At 42.2% G+C, this 25,579-nt stretch overlaps 1 protein-coding gene across 1 annotated transcript in view; it reads left to right on the forward strand.

Annotated features, from left to right (window-relative positions):
* The window catches only part of diaph2 (diaphanous-related formin 2), a 411,814-nt gene that overhangs the window by 85,780 nt on the left and 300,455 nt on the right, over nt 1-25,579 (forward strand). The window contains exon 6 of the mRNA XM_069669466.1: nt 14,698-14,837. Within this exon, the coding sequence (XP_069525567.1) occupies nt 14,698-14,837 (140 nt within the window). The remainder of the gene's footprint in view (nt 1-14,697; nt 14,838-25,579) is intronic.

Below are 25,579 nucleotides of genomic sequence, written 5' to 3' on the forward strand. Positions count from 1 at the left end.
AGGGTGCACACCGTTTCGGGAGCAGAGGTTAAGTAGGGAGGGTTACAAATTGTGCCGTTTCACCTACGAGCACAGGCTTCTCTCTGTCTTGCTACATAGACTCTCCTACTCAAAGTGTGGCGCAGTTTATTGAAAATTTGCATGCATGTGTGGACTGATTTAGAATGGACCCAACCATCCAGAATACTCTCATTCTGCATCCACAAAGTCAGTAAGTAAAGAAGCATCACAGAAGGGGTTATAGGGCTCTTGCTGCACCTACGGAATTAGGGTTGCAGTGCGTAACCTTTTGTTCGGTTTCCTTCTTTTACTGGCAGTACAGGTGAAGGTAGAGGCTCCCTCCTGTGGCACCGGCACAACAACAAGGTTGCGACCTTTGGCCGCGCAAGGCTTTGGGTTACCACAACAGCGCCCTTCTGTAGCTGGGGGTCAAGGTTAGGCCAACACAGCCTGATTCACCTCACAGTTCCACAAGCAACCAAACAAAGTCCTACAACAAACAATACCACCGAAGTTTGAACCAATCAGCCATGTTAATCCTCAGCTAATTATATGAATCACACCCCATCAATCACAGCTAGTTGATGGCCTTTTTACGGCGAGGAATTTGGGCTGGGCGATTAAAATGATCTTGATTGGGGATTGGGATAAAATTAACGTTGATAAAGACGATAATATTAGGACATTTTTACTAGATATGGATGTCTCAAACAACCTATTACACAGCAGTAAGATAGTCCTGTTGAAGTACACACCCACTTGCCATTGCAAAGCATTGTTTTAGCAGTGGGTAAAAATGAATGTCTTCTATAAAAGACCAAAGAAAGTGGGCATTGAAGCAGCCAAAAAAGCGAATTAACCAATTATCTATGAAAGATGACAAAATTGTTGACAAAAAGGGAAAACATTAATTCGATTATATGGACATTAGTAGCGGCTAATTGGACATCCTGCATCCACTCACGAGGGGCAGTCGACTCCTAGAAGTTGATGTTGTCCAATCACGTCACTCAGAGGCTGTAAAAATTGGTGGACAATGGAAAAGTAAGAAGAAAATTCTTGGCATTGTCGTTCCGGATGCTGGCATCTGCATGCTCTATATCAGTGGCTCCTAACCTGGGGTCCGCGCTCCCCTTAAGGGGTGCGCCAAAGATCGCTGGGGGTGCGCGAGGCTTTGTCTGCACTGAGATGGTCAAGATCGTATTTGCAATTCGATCATCCATACATACACACATGTATGCACACATATATTTTTTGACATACATGCATCAACATCCACATATTTAAATTGAACTAAAATGGGTGTTTACTATAATAAGTAAAGATAACTTTGATAAACTGAAACGACAAAGAACTTTAGGCTGGATGATTTTTGCCAATAAAGATTTGGAATGAATCACTTTATTGTTTTGGTGTACGTGTGTGCGGGCGAGGGGGGCTCAGCCTTCCTTGGATACAAGCAGGAGGGGGCTTCAAGGAAAAAAGGTTGGGAACCACTGCTCTATATCGATGTTGAAGACGGAGAGTGACCTGCTACCATGGTTAAACAAATGCAGTAGAAGCATCAAAGACGGGAGAACAAAGTCAACTTTTAACCACCGATTGTCTCGTTAAAATTCTCATATACACCAAACAGTTGAGGTGACAAACCTATCTCTTGTTCTCCTTTACTCTCCATCACTCTCTAGCTCTGTTAGTTCTCAGGCTTAGTCATGAATCCTCAAAATGTCTAGACAAACTTAAACCCACTTCTCTAACTTGTTGAGTTTTCTTCTGTTGCCTCACGTTGTGTCTACACTCTGTCTCTCTCTCGCACAACTTTTTATGTCAACAGTAGGTAATTGAAGTGTTATTTATTCTAGGTACCAGAATTGTTATTCAGCTGATTCGCAGGGGAAAGAGAAGCAGAGAAGAAGAATATCAAACTAACCTGGACCTTTTGGCCCTGTAGCGTATTTGCCCTATGTATGATTTATCAAGGTTAGTCCCTTATGGAGGGGGGGCGGTGAGGCTGGATGAAGGAGCATGAAACAGGACACACATAAGAAACCTATATTAGTACTCTCCCTCATTTATTCAGTGTTTCAGTGTTGTTTTTTTCAAACATTTTTTGTAACTTTGAATCAGAAGTTGCCGAGCTCCCACAGCTGGAAACGAGAGCACAGAGTTCATTAGGCCTTCACATTGCAATCAATGCAGCAGAGACCACAGTGCAAACCTAAATGAGATCCTCTGTGACTTTAACTGCTTAACAGCTCACTTGTTAACCCTCTCTGCCGTGATACCGGGAGCACACGTGGGGGGGAAACAAGTGCCGAGGCGTCTTGACATGCCTTTTAAGTTTCCTCTGTCGTTATTTGTTACTTTCATATAACCGCTGAAATCTGACGGCTTCCTCACCTCATCTACATATAAAGTACCTCACGTCTCGCTTTTTGGGGAACTTTTGGGACAATATCGAGCCACCTGCTGACCTTGAATTGATTAGCGAGTGGTTGGAGTGTAGAACATTATCTTGAAGCGGCGTGGGTGAGTCGGCGCAAGGGCTTATTTTTAGGTTGAGTCATTGGAGGAAAAAAAAAAATCCATAAGTCTCTCTAATGATCTTATTGTCGGAACTCCATCTCGCCAAATGTCCATCAGCTGTTCCATTCTGAAAGGTGTTTTCTGTCATGTTATATCGCCGCCGTTTCCTTGCATTACACTTCTACAAATAGATACATAACTCGAGACTTGTTTCTGCAGCTAGTGTGCACTCAATTTTACTCACTCTACTTCTCTCACTCTCTCCTACCTGACTTTCAGCGAGCTGGCTGACATCTGCTCCTATCTTTATAGAGGTGTCATTGAAATTCAGTGCAGACACGAGTCCTGCAAAGCACAGGGAGAACTGCTTAGAGGAATATTCGGCACCACACACAAACACAACCCGAAAAAAAAAACGTACATGCACCGACACGAGCGTGCACATACAAATGCGTGAGTCATATTGATGCATCTGCAGGGACACGCATTTTTTCATCGCATTCCCTCCTGTCAGGTTTTAATGATCTGTGGCATCAATACAACAAATAATGCACCTCATTGAATAAAAAAAAGGAATGGGAAGACTTAGCTTTTGCTGCCTTTTTTAACACCCACCATGTGTGTAGCTGTATGCATCTGCCTTCCGAGTGTATGTGTGTGCATTGGGATGCGAAAAATGCGTTTTGTGTTCTTTCCAAGTTGCTCCAGCTCTCGAAGAATCAATAGGGCAAGGCTTAAGCTCTGACCCAAGTGACTACAGACGTTAAGGATCCAGGGCCTAAATTCCTCCGTCTTTAAGCAGCAGATCATGTAGGAGCTCCAAAACCGCACACATTAGTCAGTCTCCCCTGCAGCACCTTTTTCTTTGGCTTGTTGCGCAATAATTGTTAATGTCTGCCCTCTTATTGAGGTTCAATGCAAGTCCATCAAAATTAAAGTTCAATTCCTGCTATGTAAATCTCTCCTAATGCAAATACTGCCACCCACAAACTATTTTGAGTCCCCTCAGTTTAAACAGGGTACAATGCTGCGGTTACTTGCCTCTATTTATGGAGTCTTTGAGTGAGTAGTGTCTGGAGTTTCACTTAGCCAGGAAGCAGACTTTGCTTTTGATTTTATCCTCCCGTTACCGATGGTGACTGCTGTACCTCTGGGGTCGTGCGATGATAAGGGAATCCAGCTCATCCCGACTGAACTTTCTATCGTTGTAGACACCTTTCAGCTGCTATTTGAAACACTGATGATGGTATTCTGCAGGTCAACTTGCAGTGGGATTAAAGCCAGGGGACTTTGCTGACGGTGCCTGTCGGCCTGCCCTCCCCTTGTCCACATCTGGGGCGCAGCCAGGAGGATGCACATGTTTGGTGTGCGTATGCGTGTTTTCTCCAACGCCTGAACTGTCTGGCTGGGTCAGGCTAAAGTTAAAAGTGTGAAAGAGAAAAGAGGAGGTGTGGGGCATTTCAGAGAGGTGGAAACAGTAACCCTTTGCTGGGAGGCTGGTGAAGGTCAAGGTTGGAATATCATAAATATGTTAACCTTGAACTGACTTCTACCGTGACTTTGGTTGGATTTAATTGGTTAAAGGTTGCAACAATAGTGCAGCAGGATATTAAATAATTTCATCTCTATTGTTACCACAACACCAATCTCCAACCACATCAGCTATATTCTAAGACCATATAGCCTCTGGGGACAAAGGTGAACATGCCGGGCGTGTGGCCAGCAGTTAGCGATATAAACGACCTCCAGTCAAGACTTCCTTTTCTGCGTGCTGCTTTGTTCACAGAAAAAGAAACCGTTTTTCTTGTGATTTACTTTAATTAACGGGTCTTAAGTTTGCTGAAATTTCAACATCATGATGCAGATTAGTGAAAAGTCAAAATGAAGCTTTGTCAGGTCTGTCCTCAAGAAGGAGAAAACAACTTTTAAAATGCTCGTTTGTTGAACAGATAATTTTTGATGCATTCGAGGAAGTCGGGAAATCTGAACACCGAGCAGCTTTCATGACACAGTCCCAGTGGAATTTATCTCAAGTTGACTTATTGATGTAGAACGGATTGCTAGCTGTTAGCATGCAGATGTCTGTCTATAGAGATCAATAAGAAGATGAATCATCGTCAATTCACGCTGATGGGAGCCGGGATGTCATTATTTTGCATTACGTTCCGCCTGCTTTTGCTCTCCTTACAGACTGTTTTTCCTGCATAGGCCGCAGCCTGCCGATACGTGATTGGTCAATATTACTCGGACTACGAGCGCAGTACAAACAGAAACTGTAGAATCTGTAAATAGAGATTAGCACACTTGCCAAATTGCCTTTTAACACAGACACAATTGCAACAATCAGATGGAATATTTTAGTCGCTAAACGTCGCTCTTGTACCATGACACACATTATTACTTGTGTTATTTATTCAGCTGTCCTTATGGGGTTCAAAAAAATGCATTTTGCGTCCTTGTTTATTATTGCCTTTGAATATATTGAAGTCAAAAGGCATGTAAGGCTTTTCCTGTAAACAAAGGAGCATCCTTTATTCATTTGTGCATGGAAAAATCCAGACTGAACCAGATAGGCGGGGCGGTTCCTTCTGTTTTGTTTGAAAGTTTAAAACCCATTTATAAGAACATGGCCTTTCTGTAATAACAGAAATATTCCCATATAAATTCCAGGTTTGAATAAATAAATCTCATATCTATTCTACCCCATGGTTGAGCTGCCCCATATTCTTTCTTTTACATGTGACCTTTAAATATATTTATGTACACACACACACCAACGAAAAACACACCCACACACACACACAGGATGTGTAAACACAAAACCGGAGTACCCTTGGTTTTAATTGAATTACCTTTACAAACTATTGTGGGTTAAAATAGTTAAATATTATCCTCAGGTTTTGTGGTTGCTGTTGTCACTGGGTGTGCTTCTTCCAGACCTTGGGGATAAACACACGCACACACACACACACACACACACACACACAAAAGTGCAGCAAACACCATGATGCCTTGGCCACTGCGCCGTGTGTCTTACAAAGTGAACCCTGCAGAGTTATTTTCATGCTGTTTCCAGCCTAATGCCTCATTGTTTCTTTTTTGTGCTCCCGCCTCAGTCCGCCTCGCTGTTGCGGCAGCTTGTTTAGACCGGACACAAGATGTAATGCCACCAGCCTGATTATTGAGGGAATGTTGTGGGCCTAATTGTGTCTGTGTTATCAGCAACTTGTACTTGCAAGCTGTCTGAAGATTTTATTTCTGGCCAAAACAGGCGGAAGGCGGAGGAAGAAAATAAATACAACAAAAAAGAAAGAAGCCCCCAGAGTGTACAGATATACCCACTTTTTTTGTGGCTGTCACCCAGGGTTCAAAAACACCTCACTGTGGGCAGAGTGAGAGACAGCGACAGACAGATAGGGGGAAAGAATAGGGGGAAAAAAGGAGGAGAAAAGGGTGAAATGCTTGGCCACATGGTCTGGTGGGAAATCCCCCACTGAGCTGGGAGCCCTGCGCCCTGGTGGCGAGATGAAATGTCTTATCAGCCGGCGGCAGGACTCTGTCCTTTAAGTAGGGCTGGGGAAAACTCATTGTCCAGCCAAGCAACATCTCAACTGATCCGTGTTCCCTTTGACCTTTACCACCGCTGCCACCGACACATGCCAAACTTTAGATTGTGTTAAATGTAAGACCGCTCATTTACAGAACACCTCCTGCGTGTTTGTGTTGCCGCATGCAAACCTTATTTCCTGGCACGGTTGTGTCGACGGGGTTGCTCATAGGTCATGTGTGTATAATAAGGGGAAATGGTGAGACATGTGACATTTGCTGCTACCTGTCTGTACGCCGCCTTCCAGCCGTTCTGGTGGTATCTTCCCTCTCAACTCATCTAGCAACCTCTAATGAGCCGGAAATTAAGTTGTAACGTTGCTATCATACAGCATGATATGCACTAATTGCACAGATTGTATCTGTTTTATTTTTACACAGAGCAGTAGGGAGCTGGAGTAATTTTCATTAATTACCCACAAAGAAGGAGTAATTAGATTTTTCATTATTCCATAACTTTTTGTGTGCAGCTTTTTTTTTGGGAGTGTGTGCTCGGCGCCGGGGTTCGTGTCTGTATATGTGCTGCGCCTACCTCCCCGGAACCGTGTTGTGTATAGACGTTATTTGAAATGTTATATTTTTACTTTGGTGTTCCCTCAAGATCTGCCCTGCGAGGCCGCTCTTCTGTCAACAATATATCACAATGTAACCATCAGTGTGTTGGAGATGTTTTCTTTCATATCGCTCTTCCTCCACATAAAGTTATTTTTGTTGGTCCAACCTGCACGGATCGCATGTTCACTGTTCTGTCACCTTGAAGCACCATGAAAGAGCTGAGGCTCGGGGCGTCTGGTACAAAACTTTCCAACAATGAAAGAAGCAGTGTTTTCACATCACTCTCTGTCAAAGCGACAAAAAAAAAACTGTTCACGTAATTAAATTAGCCATTAGACAGAGCTGTACAGCTTTATTCCGCTCCTTGTTGTTACGGCTTAAAATAGAGCTTTAAAATTAGCTGATAGCAACATCTGTGCCTTTGTTTAAATAGCATGGGGCGCTCCAAAGAGTGAATACACTGGTGTCATGATGTTGGTACACAGTAAGCTTAGCACACAAAGCTTTGGACGACTTTCACACTGGCCATCTTAGAAAAAAGAAATCATGCTAATCTCCCGCCGTGATGAATTACAGAGACACCAGCGCAGTACTGTTCTTCTGTTCTTGCGACACTTGCTAATTGCACCTCTTCATCACACTGCGCTGTAAGAGGTAAGAGAGTTAGGAAAACATTGTTTAGAAGATTGCATGTGTGCCCATGTGTCTGTGAGAGTGATCGAGAGAGAGACAGAGAGGTTGCCGGGCAGACTGAATAGAAGAAGCTAGTGGCAATCAGCTATCTCCCCGCTGTAGCTTCCAGGCCAGACACGCTGCAGCCATGCGCTTTTTCCAGTAAGCTGACAAAGAAGCTGAATAATGTATCTATCAGTCTGCCTGAGTGTGCCGAGCACCGGGCACTGAGTCCGCTGCCAGCTTGTTATGGGCTCATTACAGGTGAAGATGACATGTGGAGGTGCAGCCGCCTTGGCATTGTCTCCCTGCCCTGCCCTCGATAGAAAGGCGCAGCACTCTGTCACTCCCCCTCAGCATGGAGAGCAGGGAGACAGAGGTGATAGAGGAGGAGGGAATGAGCCTCAATGCTCCCCTAACCCCCCAAAATGAAATTGACAGGCTCGCTGAAGTAATTGCTCCCAGCACTATTTTCTTTGGCAGGAAATACTGTTATCGACAAATAGGGGATTCAATAAGCGGCAGGAGATGAGGCTCCAGGCAGTGGTCAAAAGGCGGTGTCTGTCCTCTATGGCTGAGGTTGCAGTGTCTCCTGATGTTCTATCTCTCTGCCCTGCCCTTTCCTCCCCCATACTCTTTCTCTCTTTTTGTATCCAACCTGTATTTCTTCTATCTCCCTCACACTCTCCTCTGCTTCTTTTTACACCTTCCCACCCTCACAAAAAATCTCCCTCATCCCTCCAGCCTTCCTTTCTTTAGGGTCTCTTTTCCACCATTTTCTTCTGTTGACTATTTTTGTGAGCCTGAAGGGGAAGACTCCATCACCCAGTAGCCGGCAGGTAATGCCACCCCTCCCCCTCCCCTCCCCTCTAATCTTCAGATTGTTTCTCTTCTGCCAGTGTGGTGGTGTAATGTTGATATTATCCCAAAGGATTCCATTGATTCGGGGCAGGGTCATGAAAAAGCAGTTTATGGTCAGTGTCTTTGGTTTCCAGAGGTCAGAGCATGCGGTGAAACCAGAGCTCCAGCTTTTCTGGACATAGTGCCGTGCCTGCTGGGAACTACTGAGAGGGAAGAAGATAAATAAAAAGTGGGTGATGTGTTCTCCTCTCACTGCCCTGTGGTATTATTGAGGTAGTAATGTTCTGAGAATGTAGTCGGCTGATCAGCCATATCCAAATATAGACTCACAGTGAGAAGATATTTTATGTATATATTAAGATTTCCCATTTTGATACTGATTATGATACTTAGACACTACCCATCTGATACTATAATGATTCAAAAAATAGACATAATAATGGTGGAAAAATGCTGATTTCTGACATCTTGCTAGTTTTGAAAAATATTACACTTGCTGCACGAAACATACGATTGTTATTCTTTATTATACCACAGTTAGTTCCGACCAAGTAATTTGATTGGACAAGAGGCATTCCATGAGTGCTGATATAGAGAACAACATCACTGGGACTAGCAGACCCTAGCGAATCCTTCGAAAGGACGTATTTGAAGGCCGATTGCGTCCCAGCGGCGCATCAACGGCTGTCCCAATGCGAAGGCTCCTTCAGATGCAAATGCTTTTCCTGGGCAGCGAAGGATCCGCTGGTGTAGCCTTTGTGGTCCAATGTATCTTGAGATTCATTGCACGGCAATTCAATCGAGATGGTGGACTCTCAAGCGGTCGAGGAATACACTTTTATATGTAAAAGTTTTTGGTTTCAACTCAATCGAACAGCTAGCGTTACAAGTGTTAAAAAAACTAAAGGGGCCTTGAACTTCAAATTCTCTTATGTTAGCGAGTTAACATAGCTACCTGTTGCTAGGCGACAGGAGCGGTGCTTGGTGACGCAAAGGATGGGGGTGGGAACAGCTGGTGACGCAAACAGGAAATCCGCCGTAGACCAAACAGTCTTATTTCAGTTTAGCCATAGCGTCCTACGATGGCTAAGAACGACACCTCTTTCGTAGCCTGCGTCCTTCGAAGGATGCAGCCTTCGAATTGAGACACAGCTCGTGTGTGTCTGGAATCAAACAACAGACTTGCCCTGCGGCCTCGTGCCTACAACCAAATCACAGCTGTGCTGATATTCAGTACAACACATTTTTGGGGCTAATGGGTTATGGTTTTAGATTGGTACATTGACTGGAATACTCGGTTAAACCCCATACCACATTTTAGGCAGTATCCATAGTGGAAAAATAGTATTATTAAGGCCTGATTTTTTTCCAAAAGTGCTTAAATGTATTGTTAAATGTTTCATTTAACTTGAACTTTAGTCCTTACTCTTTTGTTCAAGCTGCCCTTGACAAAGCCACTGAGTACATTTTATTAGGCTCTGAAACCACTGAAGTCGAGCCTCTGGCAGATGGCAGGTGATTGGTCTTCAGACTTGCATGAAACCCACCACTGAGGCTTTAATACATCTCACCTGCCATTATCTTTCAACCTCTTTTCAGCTCAGTGCTGACATATCGTCTCTCCACTGTCTACCCAACTCGGTTGTTTTAGCATTTGTTATTCATCTAAACCGATCGGCTGCAGACAGCGGTGTGTTTCCAAAACCCCAGCCGTCTCTACAGTGAAAAAGAGCCGGCGAGTTTGACTGCTGTGATGAATCCAGCAATCAAGAATGATATTTTCAGGGGACTAACAGCATATTACACCGCCTTCCCAACAATGCTCAGCCCGTGAATATAAATCCATATTGTTGTTTATTTTTTCCCTCCTTTTAGGGCACAAGAACACTTACATGTATTTTTCTATGTTGCTCAACCCTGGCATGATTGGACCAGAGCAACGTACTGCACAGTCTAATCAGCTGTTTAAATGATTCTGGTACCAGGCCTGTTCTATAGGTCGCTGTCTAGGGAATATGGGCCTTATTGGATAATGAAGACCGTAGTTTCTATCTCCTCAATAGGGAAGGGTCTCCCTGGAGGATCTATAGGCCCATTTGACTGAAAGTGTTTTAAATAATGAGCACTTTTATGCCGTGTGCCGGTAAGGGACATCTGTGCAGCTGCCTAATGATTCATGTACAAGTGGGAAGAAGTTCAGATCAGACCGAGGGCCCTCAATATCTTTTTCACCATATATCATTTTTAAATTCAAAGTAGGTATCACAACCGAAATCGGCGGTGGGAAATTATTTGAAGCATTTTGACTCTCTTATCTTTATTTTAAGAAAGGGTTGGTTAGGGTCAGTTTTTGAGCCCTGGCCCAGTCCCCAACCTGGTGGTAGAATAACACTAGTCTAGACACAGTATGTCAAGTCTTTTTGATGTCAAAGTGTTGGAGCTACATCTAAGAACCATATACTAACATGGTTAACATTATATTGATCTATTCTATAAGTTTACTGTACGGTAATCTTGGATCCCATCGGCTATGGTCTGACGACGATATAGCCTCTGGGGACAATGGTGAACATGTCGGGCGTGTCCGGTTTAGCCGGCGGTTAGCGATAAACAACTTCCAGGCAAGACTTCCTTTTCCACGTGCTGCATTGTTCACAGAAAAAAAACGTTATTTACTTTAATTAATGGGTCTTACCTTTGCCGAAATTTCAACATCATGATGCAGATTAGTAAAAAGTAAAAATGAAGCTTTGTCAGGTCTGTCCTCGAGAGGAGAACTCATTTTAAAATGCTCGTTTGTTGAACGGAGGTCGGAGCCATAATTTCTGATGCATTCAAGGAATTCAGGAAATATAAACGCTAAACGGCTTTCGTGACACAGCGTCAAGGGAATTTATCTCAAGTTGAATTTTAGATCTAGAACAGATCGTTAGCTGAACTTGCTGTACATGTCTGTTTATAGAGAATAATAAGTAGCGAAAACGTTGTCAGATGCCGCTGATGGAAGCCGACTACAAGTGTAGTACAAACAATTTTAGCAAGCTAAAATAGACCCAAATCTCATCCTCATGTTATAATTCAAAAAGTTATCATACATCTTATTTTTAAGACCTCCCTATGAGTAACCTTTGGAGGCATACCTTGGCAGCACATTTCCTATATAAGAGCCCTTTTTAGATGATTGTGCCGTGAGTGAAATGCTAATTACGAGACCTCTGTTCTTATTAAAGTTAATACAGTAGATTTGGCTTCACAGCCGAAGGTCTAGAGAGTGTGTTCTGTTAGATACAGGGACACACAGTCACAGGTCATTAAATATATAGGATAAAATACCTGAAATACATTTTTCAAAAGTGAGTCAAAATGAATGACATAGACTCTTCTTAGACACTGTTTCAAATAATAAACACTGCCACTCAGGAAATTGAACTGTTTTTTATACAAGCAGAAAAGTGTAATTGTCATGGTTACGCACACTAGAGAAACCGCTACATCAATGTCTTAGTTTAACCTTACATATTCAACGACTTAACATTTCACCTCTCGGGGTCTTGTTAAGTGCCTGGAGTATTTTTTCCCCTCTCTAAATTTGCTTTCCACATCCTTTATATCTTTTTTTCTCTTGTTTTTATTTTCAAGAAAAACAGTTCATAGTCAATACCCAAAAATAAAGGCTTGTAAAATAATGTTAGGCAGAAATGCGCAACAAAGACTAATAGTTGAAAACCATAGATAGTAATGAGACGGATTCTTCCCTCTCCCCGCGGCCTAATAACTACCTTCAGTCAGATAAAAGCTAAGACACTCACTCCCACACATTCACCCAGCAGTACTTGAGAGAAAGATGAATGGCCTAAGTGTTTGTATAGATCAAGTTGAGAAAGACGGATAAAAGTCAGAAGCACGGAAGATTGATTTAGGAGAAAATCAAACCACGGTTTTGAAAACTAGACAATTATGTGAAAGCACATTTTCAGGTTTCACTTACTTTGAGATTTTGCTCCGTTTTTGTCAGTGCTGGTATCACAATAGCAGAAGAGCACATTATCTAAGAGATAATAGAAAAAAGTAATGGTTCATCCCGGCATTGGAAGAGAAATGGTGAAATTCAGTCTTCCTCATGGAATAATAGATCCATGTTTACATGTCTTTTGGTGTTTCCTAGCACCAGGCTTTGTGTGCTTACTTTTCCACTCTGATTAATCAAATCTAATCTTTACAAAGGCTGTGAAAGAGAAACGTCTTCTACTTGGTTTTGGCAGGAATAACCCCCACTGGCTGAGGAACATGATATAACATCAGCCTTTATCAAAGCCACACTTTTTCGTTATGATAACCAGTCACACAATGAGCTCTGTTTACACCTACAGCACAGAATTATTGGCAGCTTGCTGTTGTTAGACTGCCTCTGCTTTTTCCAACCAAAAAAAAAACAGGTTCTTTCATGTTAACTGTACATTGCAGAGAGAGCAGCAGGCCTCTCTTTTCTCCACATAAATGAGCTAGCTTATTACTTCCCAAACTGCCTATTAGCACAGCTAACTTCGTGGGGAACCGGCAGTCCATGGACGAACACAGTGAAAATGATTTCAGGCATATGTGATGCTGTTTTTGTAGCATGTTTTCTCATTTTGTTATGTATTTTACTTTAAAGATACAATCTCGAAGATTTCTATTTTTGTGCTCTCGAGCGCCTCCCACTGTCAATTATCGGTAATTATTGGGGCACTCTTCACAATTTAACCAGACGTCTACAGCAGTGCTCCGTCTGTCATGGTTCTAAGTCTTGATTTTCCATGCTTTCGTTTGTAGACTGTTTGCCTTCATCTTTTTCTTTGGATTTTCACTTATTTTTGGAAGTTGTATCTGTCGTCATCGGTCTTTTCTTTGTTTGTTTAGCCATAGTAGATTACTGTTTTCTCGCAATGCTTACAGAAACCGGAAGTGCAGCAACTTAGCTCCGCCTACCCCCTCTGGCAGACCAACCACTGCTGGGTGATGGAAAACCGGTCACTAACTGGGCGCCGCTTGTGATTTTTTCCGCGAATGTTGCCCAGTCCATAAAAAATACTACATACTGCAAATGCAAAGGCTTTCGTCAGTGGGCCATAGGCTCAATCACCATTGTGCTACTTCATTCGGTGATAGATAGTGACTTAACAGACATTTATTTACATGAAAATGTTCAAGATTGTTACTTTAAAAAGGAGGCATTATGCTGTTTTACATTTAAAGACATATAGATAATGTTACAATGTTGGATGTTCAGACTAAACGTGGGTGAAGTCTCAAATCTGTAGGTAAAAGTATGTTGGAGTAATCCCCAGGCTTCTCATCTCAGTCTGCAGGCTGCTGTGAACGCCAGTGTTTTTTCTACACGCTGCACTTTGTGACCTCAGCATGCTTCGGAGAGCTGGCCAATCAGAAGAAAGTGGGCTTGAAGGGGCGGGGTTTCTTAAAGCGACAGAGCTGACATAGTCGCTTCAGGCAGAGGCTGTATCAGGGCCTGCACAGAGCACCAGTGTGAGAAAAATGAGGAGTTTTTTTAACTTGCAAATTATGCTAAGCTACGCCACAGGTATCACAGAGTGAAATATGAAGCTTTAAATTAGCATAATACCCCCCTTTAACTCAACCCCCACCTTAAATGTGACTAATTTAACACAGATTTCTTTTGGAGCTCGTACAGGAAGGACAGATAATGTAGTAAAATGTTTCAATTTGCATGCAAAGCCTTTTTACTTCCTGAAAATCCATGTTGCTTCCTGAACTGTGCAGCGACGACAATAGATCAATCATTCGGCAACTTTGGAATCAAGCTGTAGCTCAATGTAATGTACAACTTCACTGTGTGCTAGTAGAGTCAGTGTGTAGATGTGTGTTTCCCCCGCTGTGGTGTAAGTGTGTGTATTGACGCCAATAGGTAGTCTCATTGTGTAAGCATCAGTGTAGCAACACGTCCCAAGGGCCCTCTGTGGAGATTATACACAAGAATCCATTTACTTCAAGCAGGAGCAGCCGCAGATAGCGCGTAGAGCCGGTGTTTGGCTCTCTGTGAGTACGGTCCATCATTAGAGTATTGGCAGATTGAGCAAAGCAGAAATTGGCCAACACATTTGGAGACCTTCACTCGTGCTTTATGTAAAACACGGAAGATTTGGGCAGCTTTTATCAGCGGCAGCTTTGAGAGAATCAAATCTGAACAACTACACCTACTGAAAAACAGCTAACATGCCATATAAACCCCTCTTCCTGGTACTTTTCTTTATAGTCTGTTTTGAACTGTAAATGTAGGTGTCTTCCAAATGTGTCTACAGTATGCATTTAGGAAGATGCTCCTTATGCAAATTATGCATGGGCATCTTTAATCGATCTACACCCTTGCCTTTTTTTGTTATTTGCTCTTTTTTCATCACATTAGCACAAGTGTTGATGTAATAGAGTGTAATATTTATCTCGTCGATGTGTTCTTTTCAGGGTGGACTCAGAAACAGCAAGCATGAGTGTACACTCTCATCCCAAGAATATGTCCACGAGCTGCGTTCCGGCATCACAGAAGAGAAGCTGCTCAACTGCCTGGAGTCTCTCAGAGTGTCTCTCACCAGTAACCCAGTCAGGTGAGAAAGTGAAGCATTTTTTTTTTTAACACACTTAAAACTTGGCCTTTGGGGTGCCGGTTTAGCTCAGCGGTTAAATCAGCGGCCCATATACAGAGGCTACAGCTCTTGATGCGGCGGCTCGGGCTCCACTCCCACCCTCGGCCCTTTGCCGTGTGTCACCTTCCACTTTCTCTACCCCTGTTCCCAACACTGTCCTCTCTGTAAATAAAGGCATAAAAGGACCCCAAAAAACTTGGCCTTTGTACATGAAATTTTAAAGAATTATATCCCCAAATACCACAGCTCAAATGAGAATATCTCTCTTTTTCTTCGCTCTTTTTCTTTCTTTGCAGTGTGTTTCCATGTATATAAACAATTAACAATCATACTGTTTATTATTTGGGACTTTTAAGTCAGTTTTCTTCTAACAAAACAAAACCCCCTCCTACTTTTACCACACTATCGGTTCAGAGACTCCGCATGAAAAAGTTGAGAGAGTACAGGTAGAGCGACACCGGAGCAGCTGGGGTGCGGCTGATAACAGGAATAGTCTCGCATATAAGCCGCATTGCGTAACGGGTGTGTCTGTCTCGATCATTCCGCCGACATGATCTGTGACGGCAGCACCGTTGCGTGCTTGTTTACAGTTTACAGGCAGGTGACACACAGACTCTGCATGCATAGCGGTCAGTTCTTTGTGTGCTCTGACGATGAGCTGCATTAATGTGAAATCAGACGGACTTATCCTGTAGATTAGTGATGGGAAACAAGAAAGTGGCGAGTTTGCTTCACTATCGCACGTCCTGCGATGCGCACATCGCAATTGTTAAGACATATATCGTGCAGCCCGAGCTGGAACTGGCAAATGTTTTACATTTTTGTGTAAAATCGTCCTTAGGTTTATGGCTGGACTGTGTAGATGTACCTAATACACTGGAAACTGTATATATATTTCTTATTGATGGAAGACACTTTTTTCTTTCTCTGCATTTACACATCGAAGGGATTATATGTTTTTAATGCAGCTTTTTCCCAGAATTCCCGTCTAAATATAATCTACATGAATCACAACATGTGCATGTCTGCTGCTATCCATGTGTTTCTAATTGGATGTATGTAAAGGAACCTCACTGGAACTGATCTGTATGGATTGATCAGCTGGGTTAGACAAGAAAGGCATCAACTTTTAAACAAGCATGGAGACTGGTGTGCCTCACCAAACGAGCTCCCAGTCACTGGAAGTCGTTTCCAGACCCCTCTGTCCATTAAGCTCTAATAGATAGGAAGTCTAGTTTTCCACATCAGAAAGCCGGCCATTCTAAGGCTTTAATAAGCTCGTGGCTATGTGTCATGTGCACAACCTGCTTCAATCTACCAAACTGAAAAAGACCAGGATCTGCAGATTTCCTCTTTAATTTGTTTTAAATATAACTATATGCTTTTCTGTAATGATTTTTCTGTCTGTCCTGTTGACATTGATTGGCTCTTGAGTCAGTCATTACAAGGCCTCACAGATTTTTGCAACCTTGTCTCTACTTGTTATCCAAATTCTCTGCCCTCTCTTTTGTAAATGGGATCTTCAGTTTTAATTCGGTCCCACCGGAGCAACAGAACCCTTAGCGACAGCGGATCCTTTAAATTATTTACCAGCCCACTGTTGAGGAGATGTTTCTTAATGTGGATCAATGAATGGCGCATATTAAATGCTCATTGGATAAGTGGAATGCTTTTTTTATGTTCACCCCGGTTAAAGAAATAAGGGACCTGCTGGCGTGGCCTCTGAGGAGCTTTTATTTAATCTGTGTGCTACTACCAGCATTACCACTGCACCCCTGCATCAACCAATTTTAGAAAAAGCACAGAGTTCTGTGCTCTTACTAAAAATCTGCACAAAACCTACAACAACAGATGGTCAAAACATCCCCGAATACATTTAGGAGGATATTTTCATGCATTGCACCGCTCGTCTTCCATTTTAAACTCAGTACAGGAACCAAGTATACAGAGATATTCTGTAGGCTATCAAGCTAACTTTAGCTTGTGATGCATACACACAGGAATCATACATAGATTTATAATGTTCTCAGCTTAACACTACTGCACATATGTTATGTAAGTGCATTATATAGCATAGTGAACAGCAGAGTGGTTAAGTAATCATCCCTCGAGTGATCGCAGAGCTATGATGTCGGTCCCGACGGTCTCTAGCAAGCTATGGGGAGTCAAGTCAGCCTCTCCACTCAGAAAGGCCAACCGGTGCCGAGGGGGTGTAAGCGAGGCCAGGCTTGCCCTGTGGGTGTTTTCATATAGCTGAACCTTTGACCGGCATGTGAGGGACCAGTGCTTTACGGAGTCACCTCCAACAGAGGGCCACGTCCATCCAGGGAGAAAACCACCTGTGGGTGTGTAGGAGTGCTGACGAACAGCCGTCGCCGTGCTCCTCTTAGCACCCCTTCTTATTTCTCTCCCAGGGAAAGACCTGATTGTTTTCCTGAAGCATGGATAAGGTTACTCCTGATTAATATGAATGCACTTAATTGTCATGGATCACAACACACAGGAAATGCACATTAAGTTTGCCACTCCTCAGACTCCTCTATGTTAATGTAACCTTTGTACGGTATGATATCATATACTGGAATTAACCATGAAGTAGGTGACAGAGAAGTGCAGTCATGCTTGTTTTAATTCTCATCTAAGAACAATGATCCCTTGGTTTACTTTTCTTTTTAAATTTTTGCACTTTCCAAAACTTTACTTGAATAAATTATCAATCGCAATACGTTTGTATTCGTTACATAAAGAGATATTTGAGTAATTGTTCTATTTAACTTTCCCAGTTGTCCCTTATCGTCTATAGCTCTGAAAAGTATTTCTCATTAAAAGGACAAACTCCTTTTCCAACAGAAATGTCAGCGTACAGTCAACAGATGATTATTTTTCTAGTTTCCTTAAAGTAAAAATAGCCAGACAAACTTTGTCTTGCCTGTGTTCAAACAATTCCGTGAAAAAGAGTTTGAAGTCTGTTTTTATCAACCACTATAGTGTTAAAAGAGCAGAGCAAAGAGCGGCCTCAGCAGGCTTCGGAGAGCTGGCCAATCAGAAGAAAGCGGGCTTGTAGGGGCGAGGTTTCTTAAATAGACGGAGCTGACTGAGTCGTTTCAGGCAGAGGCTGCATGAGGGCCTGCACAGAGCACCAGCGTGAGAAAAATAAGGAGTTTTTTTTAACTGTAAATTATGCTAAGCTACTCCACAGGTATCACAGAGTGAAATATGAAGCTTAGAAATAGAAATAGTATAATATCCCCCACAAGTTCTATAACGAACTCAATTTACGAATATTCTAGACCTAGAAGATTAATCTAATCTTTATTAAAATTCAATGTAATAGCTCTGTTTCAGGTCTTGAGAGCCTGTCAGCAAGTTAAAAATGTTATTGAATGTTAGAATATACTGGTACATGTACTTACTAATGACAGAACATACATGTTTTATGTTTGCTGGTAGAGTCTGTCCTGACCTTTGCTATAATCTCCTGGTTTGGTAACCTCTCATTCGGGGACAAGAACAGATTACAAGTGTCCAGTAAGATCAGTGGCATTTTAAAATGACCTGATTTGTCCCACACATTCTCCAAGAGAGCAACATCTAATGCTCGAGACATCTTACAGTGTCCTGACACCGAGTCTATGTGTCTGTGTCTTCAAGTTGAAGTTTGACCGATAAGAACAGATCCATGCAATGCCACTGGTGCTAAAAAAGAAATAGCTTTGTCATACGTTTAATATATAATCAGTATTTCAAACTAGATTGATCATTTTGACATCGATTTGTCTTTGTTGTGGTCCATTTATTCTAAATATCTTAAGTACTCATTTGTTTACAAGATGAGCATTCTAAAGCTGTCTAGCTTGTGTAATCAGAGTGTACTCTTGTCTATAGAGACCTTTGTATGTATCACGCTTTGATGACTCAAGAATTATTCATGTAATTTTGATATAAAATTAGCTTAATATAGCTCTGATCCCTATTACATATAATTACCTCACACATTAACAAAAGACATATACTGTTACTCTGTTTAAACACGATGAAGTCATGATTAAAATCCAAACCAGCACTATATTAATGAAACATTAAACTTAATTGTATACGCTGAAATGAAAGTCTCACCATCAAAGAGTTGTTGTTCTTCACAGTGACTGCTTACCATTGCTTTTTGTTTTTCCTCTGATGTTTGGGCAGCCTGCTAATTTGCTCCCGGAGGCCTGTGTTTGTCTAATAGTTTAATTGGCTGGGCTGTGCACCTGTTTGGCAGCACAGGTGGCCACGGGGCCATTGTGCTGGGGGCCTTATCTCCCAGGCAGTTCCACACAGGTGTGTGGCATGCAGCCTTCGCAGATCCACCCACAGATGGCATCGCCCGGAGCGTCCGCTGCTCACTCTGTTTCCACTCTCCTCTCCTCAGCTGCCACGCTTTCCACTTCTCTTTCTGTCAGAAATTTCCCCAGCCAATTATTTATCCTCTACTTCATCCTCCCGCTTTTAATTTTGTCATTTGGATACTCTCTTCTTAATTTAGAAGTGTCAGAGTGACTAGCCACTTTTCATTAATTCTTAATCCACTGACAAGAAGTGAAACGCCAACTTACAGAAAATTACAACCCTCTTATTTTTCCTTTTAGCGGGAGAGAAATCCTGCTGTGCTTCAGTCAGGCCCTCTTTTCCCCTCTCATCCCACTGTTTCTTTATTTCCTGTCATGAACATTTTCAAGACTATTACAAGGTTCATTCAAAAATCATTAAGGAATTTAATCTCTGGGTTGGCAAAACATATTTTTCTCTTCATTATAGTCACTAAAGCAAAACTCTTCTACGTCTCATTTTTCACACTGATCAGGCAAACCCTCCTTTTACACGTTATGTTTAATACCAGTGTGAAGCAGTGGGGTTAAAGCTCACTTCCTCTGATCTAACTCGGCTGCTGCTCCATCAATAGACTTTCCAGTAAAAAAATAGTACAGTGCTTTAAGTGGTTTTGGGCAGCAGAGCACACATCCATGGCTCCAGCCTTTGCGTTCCCTATGTTTAGCCCTCAGCATTACACTATGACTCTGTCAAATCCCGGCAGTGACTTCCATATTAGATCTGCTACCTCTCAGATCCCTAAGACATATTTAAGCAAAATTGAACCGGGGCGCCTAACTTTTCATTATGTGAAATCTTCACGGTACAAGCCAGACATTTTCCCGGGGGCATTTTCTTGTGGGGTCTTTTTTTTTTGTGTGGAGGCGGGAGACATTTGCTGACGCCAGAGTTTCTCTCTGTGTGTCTGGATGCTCGAGGTGTGGGTTGTTGTGATGATCTTGCTGCTCTGCCACACAGGGCGTCTCTGAGTCTGAATCAGTCTCAGCAGCTTTTCTCAGCTGAATGCTTGTAGCCGAGCACCGAGGGCTGCATGGAACACTAGTAATGGGCTTTTTACGAGCTTTGAAGTTACTATGCCTGCTAACATAAAGCTGCTCGTCCTATTGACTGTCTGTCCTGATGCCCAGCTTGATAAAGCATTGAACAGCATACTGAGAAACCCTGCAAGAACAGTGCTGGTGCTTATATATAATGACTGAGCAAGAACTCATATGCTCATATCTTATTATCTATATTTGATTCTAACTGTCAAATAAACTCCTCTTTGACTAGACAGATCATTTCTAGACGGCTGAACTGAACAGTGCTATCTTACTTTTTTCATTCAAATAGTGAAATCTTTTACACAAGTAGGAATCACTGTACTTTATAGTCATTACATTTTATGTGTATGGTACCATATCAGGGCAGTGCAGTGGTTAGTTAGGTTGTCAAAATGTTCTATTCTTTTTCGATACCACAACGATATAATGTTTGCATTCGATAGTACCAAAAGGTACTGAAGCTTTGAAAAAAAAAATTTAGAGTCAGTTTTCACTTCAAATGTGCTGCGAGCGAGAGAGGCAGTAGCTGTGGTCGAGCGACATAGACAGGAAGTGGAATGAGCGAGCGCCGTTAATGTAAATACAGCAGTGAAACAAGACATTTTTAATCTGATTGTTTTACAGCGGTTACGCTCTAAACAACACACTAATTCGCTCACACCTCCATACAACCGCGCAGGAAGCTACAGGGTTTAGTTTGTCTGCAGCATCATCCTGCCGACTGTGTGAGTCTATCTGCTCCGCCCTTCCTCACCTGCAGCTCTTATATTGCTCGCACTCACAGGTCGGCAAATACTGACATTTTCTTTGTTTCGCTTCTAATAAAGATGCAAAAATTACGTTAGAGTGCAGACAGACAAAGAGCAGCGCTGTCACCTGGTCTCTATAGCTGTGTCCCAATCCAGGGCCTGCAGCCTTTGAACGACGTGGTCCACGGAGGATGCTCCATTCATAGGCTGCGTAGACCGTTAAAGCCAAACTGAAATGAGACGGTCTGGTCTACCCTTGCATCACCAAACACCGCTCCTGTTGCCTAGCAACAGGTAGCTAGCAGGCTAACTAACGTCGAGTAAGTTAAACATGTGAATCTAGCTATTCGATTGAGTTGAAACAAAAAACTTTAACATTTTAAAGTGTATCCCTGTAGATGGTACCAAATCAAAAAGTTAAAACCAAGACAATTAAAAGGAAAGTCAAAAAAGCCTCTCCCTCTGCACTCGCTCTGCTCATGCTGTTCATATCCTCGACTCTTCCTCCCTCTGCTTCCTCTGTCCGCTGTGTGCACAACAGCCAATCGACACCATTTCAAAGCAACATATCCATCTGTCCATCTGCTATTGTGACTGTTTGAACAATTATCATCTGAGCGTCTCGCAGGCTGCATAAACCCCCTCGACAGCTTAGGCCAGAAATCTTGTCTGGCACGAGCACAAAGTGTGACTCTCAGTACGACTGCACTCAGTTACTTACTGTGACACTTGTGTGAGGATTTAGGTACAGTACACATCAATGGGCCAGCGCCGTCTGACATAGATTCTTCGCAGAGATGAATAAATGTTTCAACTCAGTCAATTTTGATGTGGAAATAGCTCCCTATCTCAGTGAATCATCCTTAATTGATCCTCTGTATTCACTTTGTTACCCAGGATGAGCTCAATCTGACTTCATGTAAATTTGAGCGTTTTAAATTTAGCACTAAAAAAATCTGATGTCCTTAGTTGGGTTCAGGCAACCTCAGGACACTTTGATGCCTGCTTGATGCCTTTGAAATTTCTAGATCAAGCAACATTTCTTCCCATCCCATCACTTTGTAGAGTAATGGAAAAAATAGCAATTTGATTTCCCACCATGGCGATCAAGATTTAACATCCTCCAGGAAGGGATGAGGAGAGACACCAGATATCCAGAAATCTAACCTGTCACAGCCATGAAATATGCTCCGGCTGTTGCCACAGCAAAGAAGTAAAGTGGGAGGGGAAGCTTTCCAGTGGGGTAATTTTCTTTGCACTGTGCTGGGGGAACTCTACTCTCCAGACTTCCAGTGTTATTACGGACCACTGGCACCATCCAGGCCTCAGACAAGGTGGCTCCGGCACTTGTCAAGGGGAAACAAGACAGAGAAAATTTCAAAATAAAGTCATATATTTGCAAAAAATCTGTAGGCAAAGCTTCATCTGGTCTTTTGTTTTTTTAAAAGCAACAGAAGGAATTGACTCATTAGGGATTCCGATCTTATTTTTGTCTCTGTATGGTATAATTATTCCCATTTTATAGCTCTCGAGGAGTTTTATTCGACTGTTAAATTTGGAGCAAATGTTATGACACTGTTTTGAAGCGACGTGATGAGCAGTCAGGAATGAGCCAGTTAACTAGTTTTTACCCTTGCGGCTGACTTCAGAGTTCGCCCTTCTCCCTCAGAGGCAGTGAAAATAATTTTGGAGACATAAACGTCCCCAGTGTCTGGGTATATTTTAAGAGTGATGCCTATTTCATTTTATGACACCATCTGTTAACCTCCAAGATACTCATATCTGTAACGGCCCCAATGTGATACATACAAAGTGAGACGTACATAATTCAGAAATGTTGCCTTCTAAATTTGACCGTGGTTTAGATTTTGGGAGGATGTGATGTACGCAATTCAATATGTAATGATTATGCATTTTTTAAGTGTTAACGTTTATTTACAGCTTGACAAAATCACTTGCGTTCACATTATGTGCTAAAAAAGGAAAACTACGACATCACCCAGAATCCATCGTGACCTGAGCTCATAGTTAACCAACATATACGCATTATATCTGTTCAATCTGGTTCAAATTGACTCTGTAATAGATCCCTACTTTTCTATGGAATAACACCTTCATCACCTTCCCAAACCTACAACAGTCATCTTGTGTGCTCGGGGTTTTCAAGAGCTGCAGAGCTGTCCTCACCTTTTACTAGTTCCCAGACGATCAAAGAGTAACACTAACATACACACAATCTAGGAGGTGTACACTGACACTTTGCAGAGGGTTTTATACGTCAACTGTATAGCTGAAGGCAACAAAAGCTTCAACAAAATGGCAACTTTATGGCTTTGAAAATAGAAACCATTCTTTCAAAGAAGTGCTTACCACTGCACTTTCCTCTCTTCCTTGAAAGATGAAACCAATCCCTGCAGAAGACCGAGGAACGCGTTGATACATCACATCAAACCTTTTTCTCATATTCCACAACACATACAGATTCACTGTATACAGAACGATTATATTAATTGGTCTAATTAAACAGCAATCTGCCAGTGTTACGACTGGTTTCTCTTTACCTCCACCTTGCAGTGAGGGCTGCTGTCTAGGAATCTTCGGTGTTGTTCAGGGGATAATTAGAAATTTCAAGAGTGTTTTGCACTCTGCAGGGGGTCATTTCAAAGTGACTGGGGAACATGGTGTGCTGCGAGCGGTGTGCACTTAGCTGTTTGCACTTCATTCAATTCAGATAGAGACTTCCGTTTCCCAATACCTCCCTCGCAGTCCTTTTGTGCACATACAGGTGCACACTATTGCTGTCGCATTTAATTTGCATCCCTTTACATACTTGCACTAGAAAAACACTCAGGCCCTTCAGTTTCACCAAGATTTATTTGAACATTCATTTATGTCCAAGGCCATTGTGTTGGTTGATGTTAGAGCCATATTTGGGAATTAAGCGGTGAAAAAAATACCATTAACAGTTCTCTCCTGTACACGCCACTTCTGCCTGCTGACAGCAATCACATTGCTGACAATAAAAGTATTGTCCTGAGACTGAGCTAGTTGCTTTAGTACCATTATGTGATGGATAATGTATAGCGAGCAGGTTGTTATTGCAGAATGTATCCCTAAAGGGCCGACGTCAAATTTACTTCTTTTGGAGGATTGATATGATTACAGTTAGTCCACTAGATTGTGTGATTAGAGCTGAATCCCTAGCAACGGTCTGTTCTACATAGCAACGGTCTGTTATCGAGAAATAGTAGACCTCGGAATGCTGTGATTAACGAAATCAGAATCAAGTATTTAACACAGCTGCATAATAATTTTTGAACACTGTTCCTGTTGTTTCTTCGAGCTGTTGAAGTGGATCTTTGAAGTTTTATGAAAAGTAGATTATCGTTATCATAAACATTAATTGTAAAGAAACCATGTTTCAAATATTATCTCTACTGTAAAAGGTAAATTAGATGTGTTACACTAGGAGTGGATTTGCTGTGACTGGACATGACATCTCTGCCGTGATGCATTATATTTAAGAACTGTGCTAGCCGGCAGGAGATCCATGCCTGTGATAACATCGGGGCAGTTAATCGAGTGACATAGCACCTGTCACATGGATGGAGAGAGTGCATGTTACCTGGTGTTACATGTGATGGATCTTAGCTGCTAGTTGTTCTCTTTCAAGGACAGGTCTATGGTTTTGGCTCTATACACATGCAAATGCTGGATACACAGGGCAGCTCTTATACTGCATTGTGTTATAGAGTTTTTTTTACTTAGGCCTTCTATACACATCAACAGGCACTTTAATATTGAACTCATTTTGTGTGTGAGGTGAAGGATTGTGTGCTGTGTGCAAACACTACAGTCTTTTAGCAGTCCATGAAACATTTTTCTAGTTTACAAAAAGAATAGTCTGCTTATGAGAAATCTGGTGTGACCTTAAAGGAATAGTTGGGTTTTTTTAAGTGGGGCTATATGAGGTACATACCCAACAGTAAGTGTACTACATGCAGTAGATAACAGTCCCTGTTAGGAGAAGCCGACCAGAGTTCCTACACGGAAGCTAAGCTAAGCTCTGCTGCAAACGGGGTCAAAAGTACCACAAACTTTAGCCACTTAAAATAGTACAACAAATACAAATTTCAGTTAGGTGTATGCTTTATTTAACTTTCGTCAGACAGCCCCTCCGCTCTGCACTATGTCTTACTCTGCTCAACGGCCCTGTAAACCTACGCATGCAGCACACGGTATCACAAAAGACAACAAAAAAAACAATATTCTAAACCAGAAAACTGAGAATGAGATGTGAAATGCAACAAAAAAACTCAAAGCTACATCAGCGGCAAACAAGATGATGAGGTATTATTATCTTTGGGATTGGACTGGTAACAGTGAAACAGCCATCTTTCCTCTAACAGTTCAATAAGTGCTCCAATGATTTTCCTTACACTTACAACATTAGAACCCATAATACTAAATTTGTTACTGCCCACATTAGAAAAAGAAAAACAAGAGTTATTCTTTAGTAAGCTCTCGTTATTAGTTTTTG

Source organism: Semicossyphus pulcher, unplaced genomic scaffold (assembly GCF_022749685.1).
Source record: "Semicossyphus pulcher isolate SPU_LCO1_2020_fin unplaced genomic scaffold, fSemPul1.0.p SCAF_2, whole genome shotgun sequence".
NCBI lineage: Eukaryota > Metazoa > Chordata > Actinopteri > Labriformes > Labridae > Semicossyphus > Semicossyphus pulcher.